The sequence below is a fragment of the Echiichthys vipera genome, assembly GCF_963691815.1.
Source record: "Echiichthys vipera genome assembly, chromosome: 17".
NCBI classification, from domain to species: Eukaryota; Metazoa; Chordata; class Actinopteri; order Perciformes; family Trachinidae; genus Echiichthys; species Echiichthys vipera.
Window position 1 is genome coordinate 6329799 of NC_139842.1, and position 15051 is coordinate 6344849.

A 15051-nucleotide genomic window follows, 5' to 3' on the forward strand; every position below is an offset into this window, starting at 1 on the left:
TGTAAAGATATAAATAACCATAAAAGGTTACTGTACATTTCTGTTTATTAGCATCAACATTAAGATAGAAATCTTTGGTACTGACAGTTCCTCAGACTACAGAGATCACATGTTGTTTTGCACTTATATTTACAATGTAAAAACATACTCTAAGGTTTCTTCCAACAGCAACAACCACCTTGAAGAATCAACAAATGTAAAATACCTGGCTACTGTTTAGACTTAATGATGGTAACAAATGACGAAAACGTAAACATATTAACACATACTAATAATTAGAGAATTAATTATTAAGAAACTGTGTGCAAATATGTTTTCTTAAAAATAAACATTTATTAATTAAAGTCTTAAAATCTGCTTGAGTCCAAGTCACACTCAAACACGCTTAAACTTATCTCAGTCAAGCTGTCAGTGAATACAGCAAAACAAAACAATTAGACAGACGGGATTCGCTTGATGCAAGACCAGCTGAGCAAATTTCCAGTTAACAGTTCAACATTTTGGGAAATACACTTCGAAATGTAATCTGCCATAACCCCCCCCTGTAAAATGTCAGTCTTTCTGTTAAGTCTTTGGGCAGAGCCAAGTGAACGGCTGGCTGTTGTTTTCATATTTACTGTACGAGATTGGTAACAATCTTCTCTTTAACTCTTGGCAAGTTAACTTGACCCCAAAATGACCCCTCACTTTCCTCCCACGGGCCAGAAAAGAGCCATTCATCTTGAACGAGCACACAGCAGATCTGAGGAGACCTGAGAAAATAGCGCTGGATGAAAACAGAAAGAAAAGGTCTAGTTTGATGACATAGTTGCCATGGTGATGCACAACTGTGGCAAATTAGGCATTGTGGTTGTACCATTTATTTGAATATGGGTACAGTGGAAAAAAAACTGAAGAGGTCCACCCCCTGTGAAGTGGTACTTACAATCTGAGTTGCTGTATATTTGAAAACTAAAACCCGACTCCACACTTAGAAGTCACAGACTTCAGTATCTCCACCTAGTGTCTTTAAGCAGCCGTCACCGCTGAGGACAGGTGACTCGAGTGTGTCCGGGCATGTGGCAGATGCCGCAGGTACGAGGTTTCCTAGTAGCTGGAGGTTTGTTGACGGTGGCCTCACCCATGATCTTCCTTCCCTTTCTCCCACCGTCTCCGCCACCGTTAAATCCACCGGCAGCCCCACCTGACATGGGGAACAGAGGTCAAACACAACGTGAGGCGGTTAGAGGTCGCTGCATAAAAAGCAAAAGCTTTTTTTCTGTGTACACTGGTGCTGACAGCAGCGTGTCAGCCTGGTCAGTGGATACCTCAAGGTCTCAGTTGGAGTGTTTGTGAGTCGTGACAGCTTTTCTTTATCATTAAGTAAAGATGCTGTTGGTGAGGAGAAGCTCTGTCTCTCTGTCTCTCTCCCTCTCTCTATCTCTCTCTCTCTCTCCCCCTCTGGTGTTTGATCTGAGCGTACATCTTTTCTGCCTTGCTCCTATTAAGATGTTTTAAGTACACGTGGTGTGTTACACAAAGCACACAGACAACATCAGCTGACTCCAGGCTCACGGTGTAAATGAGTTGATAGCCAGAATAATGCTGTCAGACATTTAACTGTGAAGAATCAAATGGAATGCACTGCATCTGTAATGTATCGCACATGTGAGTGTATTATTGGGTGTTCTTCCCTTTAGTACAAAACAGAGTTTGCTTGTGATGCAAGAGAAAGAGAAAGTGAAACAGTGATGTGTACTGATTTCAGTATCACAGACGAAGAAAAAAACATTTTAAGATAGCATCATGATGATAGTAACAGAAATTAGAATTGTGTGCTTTGAAAGGCGACAGAATCCTTTATGGAAGAAAGGCACGCTTCAGTGATCTATTTTTAATACAGTCAGAATGAAACTCAATATAGCCGCTACCTTAAAAAAAAAAATCAAGAACAAGAAAGTTTGTAAGAGTCTACAGCAACGCTGGAGGATCTGTGAGGCTGTACCTAAATGCTCAGGTCAGCCCGCCAACATGCTCACAATGACAGTGCTAAGATGCAGATGTTTAGCGGGTGTTCAGTGTTTGTGCTGAGCACAAAGTACAGCTGGGGCTGATTTAAACTTTATTAGGTGTTAAGTGTTGGGAAAAAATGAGCTTTCGACCTGACGATAGCGAAAGGCAAATGAAAGTCTGTACCAAGTGTCATGGAAATACATCACATAGATATTTCATTATTCAAGTAGGGGAGTGATCAACAGCCATTCTAAGGCTCCACGGCTAGATTAGTCAAAAAAGATGTCTTATTCAGTATATATAATTATTTCAGGCCTCAGGGTAATAATAACAAGTAGAACATTTGAAAAGCAGTATTAACTTTTGATGTGTATGTGTGCGGGAGTCTGTGTGTGTGTGTGTGTGAGCCTTGCCTTGTGGAGGTTCGTTCTCATCAGCCCACTGGAAGAAGCCACACTGCTGGTCTCTCGGTTTCCCGCAGGTGTGGAACATCCGGCCCTTGTTGGGTCCGTCCTTTTGCACCGTGAGCTTCACTGCGGTCTCATTGCAGTTACACATCGTCTGTCCCGCGTGATCTCCTGCACCCCGTTCCTGCCTTCTGCCTCCTTCAGGGCTGTTCCTGTACCCCAGAGAGGGCCTCGGTGGGGCTTGCAGCGGAGGCCCTCGACTCTGTGGCTCCCCCGGCTGACTCGGCTGGTCTGCCCAAAGAAAGAAGTTGCAGCTCCCAGCGTTGCACTTGTAGAACTGACGACCTTGGTTGGGACCGTCTTTGCGCACGGTCAGGAGAACTGCGTCCTGACCACAGTTGCACACGATGGCGTCGCTATTGGTGCCTACATCTCCACCTGCTGGGAGTCTTTGCTGCAGGGTCCAGGAGGGGACGGGAGGAAGGGAAGGTCGAGGATTCGAATGTTGGGCTCTGGGTGGCTCTGGTCTTGGGGGCCTTGGAGCTGGTGGACGAGGATCCTCTCCTCTTCCTCCCCCACCTCCACCGCTCCCACCAGCGCCCCCTCCTCCTCCTGCTCTAAGGTACTTCAGGTCCAGCACCTCTCTGAGCGTCTCGTCACAACCACCGATGCAGCCAACAAATTCCAAAGGCATCATGGGAGGGAGGGTGCCCCTGCGGAACTTCAACTTCAACCTGAAGGATGTCGGACACACAGGAGACATTGAAATTTTAAAGAAGTCAACCAAAGTGTGATGGAGCTTATCAGCAAAAAATAAACTGGGTGTGTGCTGGGTCAAAGTCCACCGGTTATTATTACAGGTAACTGTGATCAACAAAGATAGAGGAGAAAGATTCAGTGGCCCTGAAGATTTACCTCAAACTATTATATAAGACACATTACAAGATGGAAATATGCTGAATTAGGCACAGAGGGATGGCACGTCCGGAGTTTGATTGTCAATCGGGATATGTTCAAGAAGAGTTCTGAAATGCTTGACTCAATCACGGGATTCACTTTGGAAACCTGGCATATAAAGTAGGGATGCAGATATTGCTACGACACAAATAGCTGGATCGGGTATCTGTGACAATAGGGCCAATCGTTTCAATTACATTCTTTTAATTGAGCTTACTTGTTACAATTTGTTTTCAGAAGTCAGAAAAGCAATGCTTAAGTGAAGCGTGATGTTGCTGTACACATAAAAGAATGTCACTTCCACACAGTGAGACATGCAGGATCTTTTTGGGAGGGGTTCTTATGCCTTTAATTTTTTTGAACAGCTGAAGATCGACAGGAAATGGGGGAGAAAGAGGGGGTGACATGCAGCAAAGGGTCACAGGTCAGAGAACATCTTTGGACCGAACCAGAAAACCTGGTGTTCTCAGATTTTTGATGGTCCGTACAGTCTTGCTATAGCTGGTCCTCAAGGTTTGCTCAAAGGCTGTGGGCAGGGCTATTACACAACACTGACTCATCATAAATATCAGATACTTTACATTATATATACTGGCATCATGGACAATTGGAAAACAGCAAAACCACCACACACACACACACACACACACACACACACACACACACACACACACACACACACACACACACACACACACACACACACACACACACACACACACACACACACACACACACACACACACACACACACACACACACACACACACACACACACACACACACACACACACACACACACACACACACACACACACACACACACACACACACACACACACACACACACACCAAAAGTTTGAACAGTTGCTGTGGCGACCAGTGGGGCGGCCACAGTAAGAAAAAGTTCATTACTGCACACATGCACTGAAGTAATCCAACATGCTGGGAGAAATATGATTTCTTTTTAAATTATATTGTTTAACAGTAAGTGCTATAGTTCAAATTTGAGCTCTGTACCAGATTGGTTGCTATGGAAACAGATGCTGGTGTGGAGCTCTTGATGCTAGTTAGCGTGCCCTATATTTGGACTGAGCTGATGCACGTGCTCAAGGGGTTAACGCCCACTTGTGTAAACAAGTTTATTGCCCTGCTGAAGCCACTGAGAGCTTCATCTGTGTTTGTTGTTCTGTTTGTACACCAAGGATCGCCTACATACACTTCTCATTAGACTAGGAAATGGAAGCTGCGTGTTTAGGATAAAAGAAGGTACTTGGTGTTGACGTGTGTGTGGTTGCTGTGGGTTTTAATTGTGCAGAGAAATTTAACACAAGGTAACAGTGCACTGTAAACAGTCAATATGACAACCAGGAGGTGAAACTGGAGCCTTTGTTGGGTAAATTAGTGAGGGTGAACTATTTGTTGCAATTACAATAATATTGAAATGTCCTGGTTGTATAGGTATAATTACATTTCTTGATAACAAACAGATTACAATGCAACAGATGTATTGTTTTGCTTCTAGGTGAGGCTAATATGCAGTCTGTGCATTTAAATCAGAGTTGACACTGCCAAACAAATAAGACCGTAAAGTTGGGAGGCTCAGAGTTCTAAGCATGGAGCAGCTTTGTGAGGATGCACTCAGCCATTGTACTGCTTGCTGCTGATATATTATCTATTATATTCAACATCTTAGTTTAGCATGCTAACATTTGCCAGTTAGCACTAAATACAGAGTATAGCTGAAGCTAATTGACATCATCAGGGTTATTTTTTTATATATATAAATATATATATACCAGAACCACAAAAAACATTATCCAGAGTTCTACGCCTGATGAAGAGTAGATTGAACTTCATCTTTAAAATCTGTGGAGTATAGGGCTGCAAAGGTATGGACAATTTCCGGTAAATTTCCGGCAACTTTCCATGGGAAATTAAGCTGGGGAATTTTTGGAATACTCGGAAATTGTATGTAGTCCACAGGCTCAAATGTGTGACAAAGGAATGCACAGTGCATGCAGGGGACGGGCCTAAATACACCTGCATTAAACAGTGTAAGCAGTGATTAAATCTGGTTTAGTCATGATTATGCTAAAATATATTTTCCCCAACTATGTTCAATTTTGTAAATTCTCGGTTTATTCACGTTCTTTCCCATAAATTCCTGTTAATTCCCATGGAAAGATTCCAACTTGCAACCCTAGTGGAGTATTCAAATTACCATGGGATCAAAATCTTACATATTATAGCTGTATGTATGTAGAACTAAATAATCTTGGAGCACTTAATAATATGCAAAGCAGCAGGTAGGATGAAACTTTTTCATGAAATCTGTCATGTGAACCATCAGCAGGCTAAACGTATCTTGATCATAAGCAATTCAAACGGTTTCCTGTGAAATGAAATGAAACACAGTCAAGTACAAAAATGAATGACTCACATGTGAACAGGGCGCGGCTGACAGGTGGGGCAAATGCTGTCATCTCTGTTTACCTCCAGCACCATGTCGGGGAACCACACTGCTGTCTTACAGGCTGGGAAACCTGTGCAGGACAGGTACTTACTGCAGGGGGACAGGAAGAGTTAGAGAGTATAATGACAGCTCTTTTTTTCCCAACCATACTTTACTATTGTTAGATTGCTTTACTTTTTACGCATCTTGCAAAGACTTGAAACGTTTTCTTGTGGTAATATACTTTTTGTCCCGTCTCACCTGTTTCCCTCTCTCTTCTTCTTCAGCACCATGTCCCGCCCACAGTGAGGGCACTTCCTGACTGTCAGGGGGATCTCCATGGCCTGCTGCTCTGCCTCAGGGAGCTCCTGAGCTGCACCCAGATAAGGTGACAAGGCTTCATCTAACCTGAGGCGACAGAAGAAAATGACTTCTTTCCCGGGTCACAACAACCACAAATCACAATACACAAATCTACTCCAAGGCAAATTGTAACTAACTTCTTCGCCTTCCTGACAGACTCAATGAATACAGTCTTGTATTTCTGGATGTGGTACTGCAGCACGCTCCGTTTGTCCTTCCTGCCCTCTGACACAAACTTGAGGTCCGCCTCCAACTCAGCACGCAGGTTTGGTTTTGACATCTCGTAGCCCATGGAGTTGTAACCTAAAACACACACAAACACATTTGATACAGTAACATGTTCTAGCGACAGGGGCAACAGTGTAAGGGAGCCTATCTACATCTCCATGTGTAGTGGCATTTTGTTGGTAAAATCGAACATTAAAGGAGTGGTCACTGATGTACCATGGGTATGTGTTTTATGCAGGAAAATGATTCCATTGTCTGTGCCAAGGTTCGGAGTTTCTTATGATTAATTGCCCCAAAAAACAATAAAGCAAACAAAGGAACAAACAAATCATGGCTCTATTAAAAACTACCACCACAGGTGCATGCTGGTCCCCTACCTGCCTACCTACCTATATAATCTCAGGTGCCCACATTGTTACCCAATTCCCAAAACAAACTACTAAAAATGCTACACAAGAAACTTAAGAAATAACTATCAAAATAAAATACTATCAAAGCCTAATCTAGATAAAGCAAACATCTAGAATATTCCATAAAACAATATTACTTATTATTAGAACAACTAAATACAACAACTAATCAGCTCCAGCACTATGTATTAGAGACTATTGTATATTGTGGTATGAAGTGTGTGTGTGTGTGTGTGTGTGTGTGTGTGTGTGTGTGTGTGTGTGTGTATACATACCTTCCACCAGTCCCATGCCGAGCTCTCCAGGCAGAAACCTCTGGTCAGCGGTCAAGCCCACATACATGCGGCTCTTAATGGTCTCGATGTGATCTGCATGGGTTGCATCGGTGCCTGTAATATACAGAGTTCATATTACAGTTCGTGTCAGACACAAAACACTAAATCCTGAACAATCAACTATATGTTGACTGGACACAAGGGTCACTAAGTTGGTGCCAGTTTTGCTTTAGGTAAGTGTTTATCTGCTCTAACTGAAAAAATGATCTGTAAAATCAGATGTGGTGTGAACAGTAGGGGTGTAATGATACACACATTCGTACCGAACCGTCACACTACAGGCACTTCTGGGCGAGTACAGAGGTGGACCACGGTCCGTAAATATGGCATACATAGCGTTAATATGGCTAATGTACAGTCTTGTTTTGCTGTGCAGAACTTAAAACTTGAAGTAGGAGTTCCCCCGGGACCTTTAAGCCTCCAGCTCGGCTCGCATGTGCGCAGTACAGTGTGTGGGAAACACAAAGGTTAATTATGAACATGCATTTCAAAAGGCACCATCAAGGTGTTGCTGTGAAAAACACAAGCTGTGCAAACCCAGCTCCCGACACTATTTCAACAGCCCCTGCCTAGAAATTCAGAACGGGCAAATGCCATAACCTAAGTTAAAGCTGCAGTTGCAATTATTTAGGAAGTATTTTTTTTTATTGGAGAATTGCAGCAGGTTTTTTTAAATATTTGTTATACATTTAATTTGTATGTTTCATACTGACAGCTTAAACAGTTTAACTGTTGTGTTTAATTGTTAACTAATGAAACTTATGTTTGTTCTGACAAACAAGCCGTTTTTTTTTATTTTCCCCCTTAACTGTGAAGTGTACCGTCCTGTGATTTCAGAACCGCGGTACGTACCGAACCCTGACTTTAGTGTTCCTTTATACCCGTAGTAAACAGGTCACCAGATACACAAAAATAATACTGTGTGTATATGGATTGAATGATGACTGCATGTACTGAAAGTTTTCTTTAAAGAAGCCCTGTTTTAGGTTTCAGGGTCATATTTTTATTTTTCTGGTCAGCTACAATAGGTTTACATGCTTTTATCTTCAACACACATTATATTTCTCATCTTGCTCATTGCCTCAGCACTTCTGTGTGCAACGCTCTGTCTGAGATGACTTCAAACACCTTTTACATGCACAAACAAACTATCTAACACTAAAGGAAAGGAAAATCCCAAAGAGCATAATAGGGCCGCTTCAATACTTTGGGTTGTATGGCTCTAAAATTGCCCGTAGGTGTGAATGGTTGTCTGTCTTTGTTTGTCTCTATGTGCAAGCGGTTGAATGAAAGTTTTAAGTAACATTTACGATATCACAATATATATTGATATTGTATAACTATATACTGCGACTGACTTGTTGCTGCTAATGGGGGAATTGTTGGGTCTCTGTAAATCATGAATAGTTCTTAGTGTGGTCTTGACCTTCTCTGTATGTAAAGTTTCTTGAGATCATTTCTGTTATTATTTAGCTCTATAAATAACATTGAATTGACAGAAAAGGTGTTAAATCTAATTCTAACATTCGGTCAGATCACCACACACAACAAAAACAACCCGTCTCATCTGTGTGTGTGTGTGTGTGCGTGTGTGTGTGCATGCGCGCATATTAATGTCTGCTTGCGCTGTACCGATGCCGTGCTTCTCCATTAGTGATATGAGGTCGGCTTCAGTGAGCAGCTGCGGAGGACTCGTCTGTCCGTCCACCATCTCGATGGCAGACGGCTGGAACTGGGAGTTTAGCTCATACACTGGAATCACCTAGAACACATATGAAGCAGGTTTACTGGATACACCCCACACGTGCAGCAAGAGTCAGCAGGCGACTGGAGCTACACACAACATAATTCAAACAAGGTTGGTAACGTAGCTTAGACAGACTTATTTTAACTTTTTTACAGTACAATAGTTAATTTACATTGTGCTCAGATAAACAACATTGGTGTAGTGATTTGAGTGAGTTCACAATCTGTTGTCAATTTCCACACACATGCGCACACGTACACACGCATCATACCTTGGCGCTCCACCTGTCATACGGGTAGATATCCAAGTAATTCCTTGCAATGATCATGAGTCCTGAGGTGGAGAAGTTCTCCTGGGCAATATCTATATCTACCACAGTCTCCTGCCCCAAAGCATCCTGGGATACACAAGCCAGGAAGTGCCGGACAATGAACTCATACACACGTCCTTCATTGCCCTGGACGCAGAAGAAACAGAAGCATTCCATGAAACCTTTGAGCCAATTTTTCTCCATTATATATATTTTTTAAAAACAGTTGAGGGGTATGACAAGGACTGGGTGGACACAGAAGGGCCTTTATTATCAACACTGGGTGTATTTTAATTAAGAGATCATGATTCAAAATGTAGTAACAAGAACATTTTGATCGCGGAAAATTAGTAAATTTTACCTGAAGTGTATTTGAGTGCTTGATGGGGTGTATGGGGGGGTGGGCTTGGTCAGATTTCTTGCCCTGTCGTGGATTGGGACCCCCAGGCTGGTCGAGCACCCTCTGGGCGAACGTCCCCCAGACCGGGCTTTGTGTCTGCAGGTCCACCAGGGGGGCGAGAGCCAGGTTTTCGGGAAAAATGTTTGTCTCTGTACGAGGGTAGCTGATATACCTGAACAGAACAGACAGACAGTCAAAAGTCATCTTCGCACAGACAAACTGACAGGGACGTGGTAATGTGACACTGCTGATACGCTCATCTATTAAAACTTGAAAGACACCACCCGACCAGAAAAATGGATTTGACTGTGCACTCACCCTTGGGTATAGAGTTTTTCTGCAATTTTCATGGTCTCTTTGGCGCTTATTTTTAGCTTCCGGGATGCAAGTTTCTCCAGTTCCTGTTGGTCAGATAAAGATAGATGATTGTTCAGAGTGGAACAGAGCAGCACATGGGCTTCTCACTTCTCAAGGACACTAACAGACAGAATACTACTCTTTCTGATGTACTGAGAAAACAACTAAATACACTTTATTTTATATGATTTGAGATGAAGCCTATGTATGTGTGAGGCAGTTTGACTTTATACTCTTACCACAGTGTCCAAAGGCAGCGGTCTCCACTTGCTCTTGGGTTTGCTGGTTACTGAGGTGACTGTTGCTATGGGATCCTGGAAATAAGTGAAAGGATGTTCTTGTGTGTACCTTTCTACAGTACATGCGGCTTTTAGCATATTTTATACAGGCAGATCGACTCACCAACACATTGAGATGTTGTGTCTGAGGTAACACGCACATACACACACACACACACATGCAAGCGCACACACACACACAGAGTTGCTGTTACATATAAATGGGGCAACATCGGATATCAGTGTATTTTTGCATTTATATTAATCAATTATTCATATTTTTAGGAGTCTGCATGTTCTCCCCGTGTCTGTGTGGGTTTTCTCCGGCTTCCTCCCACGATCCAAAGACGTGCACGTGTTAGGTTCATTGATGACTCTAAATTGCCCGTAGGTGTGAATGGTTGTCTGTCTCTGTTTGTCTCTATGTGCCCTGTGATAGACTGGCGTCCTGTCCAGGGTGTACCCCGCCTCACGCCCGATGACAGCTGGGATCGACTTCAGCCCCTCCGTGACCCCGATAGGGACAAGCGGTTGAAGATGGATGGATGGAATTATTTATATTCTCAATATGTGTGTTGCGTTGCTGCGGTTTTTGTTTTTGAAAAATCGTTTTTGGGGGCATTCTGCCTTTGTTTAAACTATGCAACAGTTGGGATATGAAACATAGGTGGAAACTATTTGGTGAACATGCGTGCCAACGACAACATCAACAAGCATGACTACAAGGCAGGTTTTGCGGATTGCTTGAACAAAAAAATCCTGTCTCACAACGCATGGTATCACTTCTTGTGAGTGTTTTCTGTTATAAAACGTAGTTTGAGACAAGACGTACTCATCGGGGGGGTTCCTCCCCTTGAAAGATCTTGTTGTGTGTGACCTCGCTGGTCAGTGTGAAAACTATAACAGCTTCAAGGCTCCAGATTACAAGACAGCAAGTTGTGTATTGTGAACAGCACAGCGACCCGATGACTTTGAAAGTCGTGGAGTGTGAACTTCACCCACTAGGCCACCGGATGCCCCCGGCCTTACACCCATTTTTTGGGATGCAGGAACATGACTGCCCTGCTAAAAGCAGTTTAAGAAAAGCTACAGACTGAGCTGGCCAGATTTTAAAAAAAAAACTATTTCTACCAGTCACATCCCTAGAAGGGCAAAAAAGGCCAATACAAAGACTAAAAGCATATCCTAAGAATGTCAATGTAACATTCTCAAAAATAAACTAAGAACAAAGCACGTAACATTACAAAATTAATAAAAATGATAAAACATACACACACAAACGGGCATATACCTCCATGCAGATCTGGTAGAGCACCAGGCAAGCTGTGTGGTTGAAGAGACGGTTTCTTTTCCAACTGAACTCTACAGTGTCCTCCTCCACCTCGTGCAGCACTGAGACAAAGACAGACACAACAAAAGGAATGAAGAGGACTGAGTATCAGTTTAAAACTTGAATACTTCTGATCTCTGTCTGTGCACGGACCCGTCTGTACCTTTGATCTTGTAGAAAGTCTCAGGTATGAAAGCCTGGATAGCTTTGAAGCGCTCCACCACAAAGCCCAGAGTGGGAAACTGACAGCTGCCGTATGAGATCAGATGATTGGCCAGAGCCTCTGGAAAGATCCTCTGCAGGCGAAGTGTCTGGAATCGAGTGAAGGACGCACCTGAAGATGAGCACAGGGAAGAGGATGGGATCATATTATTATATGACATTTTTTTCAGATTATCAGAGCCACTAATGTTGTATCATGAGTGAAGTGACATTTAACCAAGGTCACCAACTTGTGACTATGCTGTATTAACCGTTATCTGTCGACTCATTGGCAACAGTTTGATATGATTGTTTATCGTCTTTCAATGGAGTTGTATCGTGATGAAGTCATATATAGAGATATAGTGATAAACAATTACAATAACGAGCACATACTTACTTAAAACCTTCAGAAAACCTAATGTGAAATAATTTGAGTTTATATTTTTGCACTAAAATTCTTAGTAAAAAGAGGAAATACTCCGTATTTTTTATTTGTCATGCATTTAATTCACACAAAAATAGGCTTTACCATGTGGTTATTTCATATAGAATATTTATTTATTGAATTACCAGAGAACTATATCGGGATATATATTGTTATCGAGATATGAAATGACCATACAGTTTAAGGAACCTTACCTATTCGCAGGTCCAGCTCCTGTCGGACATCAACTGCATCACTGATGTTCGCATCTGGCTCCACGAGTGTCTCACAGGCTCTCCGAATGGAGTTGGGGGTGATCTCAGAAAACTTTGCCCGGAAGACTTGTAAATTGGGCTTCACTGACAAATATAAACAAAACACAATGTGTCATTTTTAATCCTCAGTTTTTGAATGAATTAAAAAGTGAAATATAATGTGTTTAGAGGCACTGGTGGGCAGATATTTGTTTGTTGTTTTTGGAGCCAGGCTAGCGGTTTCCGGTCTTTGTGCTAACAAAGCTAAACGTATTCTGGCTCAAGCTTCATATTTACCGTATAGGCATAGGAGTGGTATTAATCTTCTCATCTGACTCTCACCAATGAGCACGGAATGGCAAACTATTCCTTTAAAACGAGTTCATGCTCACTTGCAGCCACACAATGACACAAAGCAAAACACATATTAATGTCCTACCTGCTTTGCAGACATCTATGATTTCAAAGCCAATGTTTTCTCCCTCTCTGTCACAATCAGTCCAGATGACTAGAGCCTGGCATTGTCGCGCCTCTTTCTCTAGTGTCCGCTAGAGAAACAGAGATTCATATTCACTATTATTTTGAAAACTTTGGCCTCCTACTGCACACACATAGAGTAGTTATGTGGCTACAGAAAGAGTGATAGATCCCATAGGTTAATATAAACACAAAGTAACAAAATAAGCATTTGTTTTGTGACTCCTGGGCGGACAGTGTATAAGTAACATACCTTGATTTGTTTCATGTTATCTGGACAGTATTTTTCTACCTCAGCATCAAATAACATTACAGGACTGCAACTGTGCCTTTGGAGAGAAAGGGTACAAATACAATCAGTTTGTTATGATACTGCGGAGGTGCTGAATATACAAAAGAAAAACTATTCAGTTTGCACTTACCATTTCTGGAACTGTGCTTTAAACTCCAAACCCAGTAAATGGCCTGATACTGACGTCATTGTTACGGTCACATTCTGGATGGAGATATAATGAAACAAAACGAATCAGAGACAGTAAACACAAAACAACAGACACACAGGTGCATGTGTGCTGTCTAATCATATCACTGTATTCACTTACCTGGCCAAAGAGATGATATTCATACTCATAGATTTTATTAAACTTTGACATCCCCTCCCTCTGAAATGGAGAAGAAGACAATCAGTACTGTAGCAAGATAAATATAAACATATGAGGAACATTCATTATTTGTATTATCCATAGTATCAACACAAATGGGAGATACGAGCACAATGCCAGGTAATAGATGAGGCTTGATCATAATATGAATCAATAATTGCATACAGAAAATTGACATATGGATTGAAGCGGTTCATAAAATGATTGTTTATTCATTCTCTTTCGACCGACTACTCGTTTCAGCGCTACAAATAATAATATCTTTATTTATTAAATGTTTACAAAGTGCTTTGACAGCAAGCGCAATGGCAAAAGCACATAGAAATCCATACACATACACATATACATGTAAATTAGGTATGGACCAATGCGATACCGATACCGCCTCGAGGACCATCAGCCTCTTCACATGGGGCGACTGACCCTCCATTCTACTTTTGCATCATAAAAATTACACGATGATGATAAAAAATGCTACCGGTCTCAATTGTATTTTTTTTTTTTTTTAAAAGGAACATTTATTCAACTTAAAAAATGTGTCTCCAGCAACACAGAGCTGCCGGGGGACGCCTGTCTGTAAATAACGCTGGAAAAAAAACAGGTGTGTTTAGGTGTATCAGCTGATACCGATACACCTAAAAAACGCAAATATCGGCCAATGTATCGGTTTATCAGTCATTTAAATACACATCAACAAGGCAAGATAGACCATAGGACACTTTTAACAAACAGTAAACATAACAAATAATTAATAAAAAATGAATGAACAGACAATAAGGTTAAAAGACTGTGAAGGTGATAAAAAAAAGTCCCAAAAAATAAAATAAAAAGACGAACTATGCTGGCTAAGAAGAGTGTTTAACACTGTAGACATGACTTACCCTCCTGGACATGCCTGTGGACATGATCTCTGCAATGCCCTTGGCCGCATCGTTCTTCTCGGCCACACAGAGGACCCGCTTGATCTGAGCCCGGCTCCGGTTCATGTCTGCCTGCTGTGGTGTTGTGTCCGGATACAGGTCACTCTGCGCCGCACAGAGACACCTCCGTTGGACCCCTATCCGCTGTAGTCCCGATCTGAGCAAAGATCTCCCGAGGAGGTGCACTAGCATGCTTGGCAGCTGTCACATGAGGCAGCCTCAGTGCAGACAGTCCCCCTCACAGACATATATTTATATATATGTATTTATATATCTGTATATATCTGTGTATCTGTATATTGTGTCTATGATCCCGCTGCTGCCGTCTCTCCACCCGGTTAGCATGTTAGCTCACGGAGCTAGCCATGATAACCGCTACACAAAACTTTTATGAAGAGCTGAAAAGTGGTCACCGGTTGACAAACTTCACTCCGGATATTCAAAATATAGGAAAAAGTAATCCAGACCATCAAAAAATATACAAATTTAAAACTTTATGAGGAGCAACACCGGCCTATTAGCTCTGTTTACAAATTCCGCG

At 42.1% G+C, this 15051-nt stretch overlaps 1 protein-coding gene across 1 annotated transcript; it reads right to left on the reverse strand.

The window, feature by feature from the left end:
• Positions 1 to 1000: 1000 nt before the first annotated feature.
• Positions 1001 to 14794, reverse strand: top3a (DNA topoisomerase III alpha). The gene is made up of 19 exons (XM_083930840.1): positions 14472 to 14794; positions 13531 to 13590; positions 13351 to 13424; positions 13182 to 13257; positions 12891 to 12999; positions 12413 to 12556; positions 11733 to 11903; positions 11531 to 11631; positions 10201 to 10275; positions 9923 to 10005; positions 9566 to 9776; positions 9166 to 9351; positions 8780 to 8909; positions 7088 to 7201; positions 6312 to 6477; positions 6073 to 6219; positions 5800 to 5922; positions 2406 to 3133; positions 1001 to 1183 (listed from the first exon to the last, which is right to left on the reverse strand). The coding sequence occupies exons 1-19, from the start codon at positions 14700 to 14702 to the stop codon at positions 1020 to 1022; spliced, it is 3093 nt and encodes a 1030-aa protein (XP_083786966.1). The 5' UTR covers positions 14703 to 14794; the 3' UTR covers positions 1001 to 1019.
• Positions 14795 to 15051: the final 257 nt, after the last annotated feature.

What these genes read in the sequence shown, in the direction of transcription:
- top3a (XM_083930840.1), bottom strand. Translation starts at nt 14,702, where the DNA reads ATGCTAGTGCACCTCCTCGGGAGATCTTTGCTCAGATCGGGACTACAG. An exon ending in AGCACTCAAATACACTTCAG is followed by an intron (nt 9,352 to 9,565) that starts GTAAAATTTACT and finishes TTCTGCGTCCAG; the next exon opens with GGCAATGAAGGACGTGTGTA. An exon ending in ATGACAGGTGGAGCGCCAAG is followed by an intron (nt 8,910 to 9,165) that starts GTATGATGCGTG and finishes TATGTGTTCTAG; the next exon opens with GTGATTCCAGTGTATGAGCT.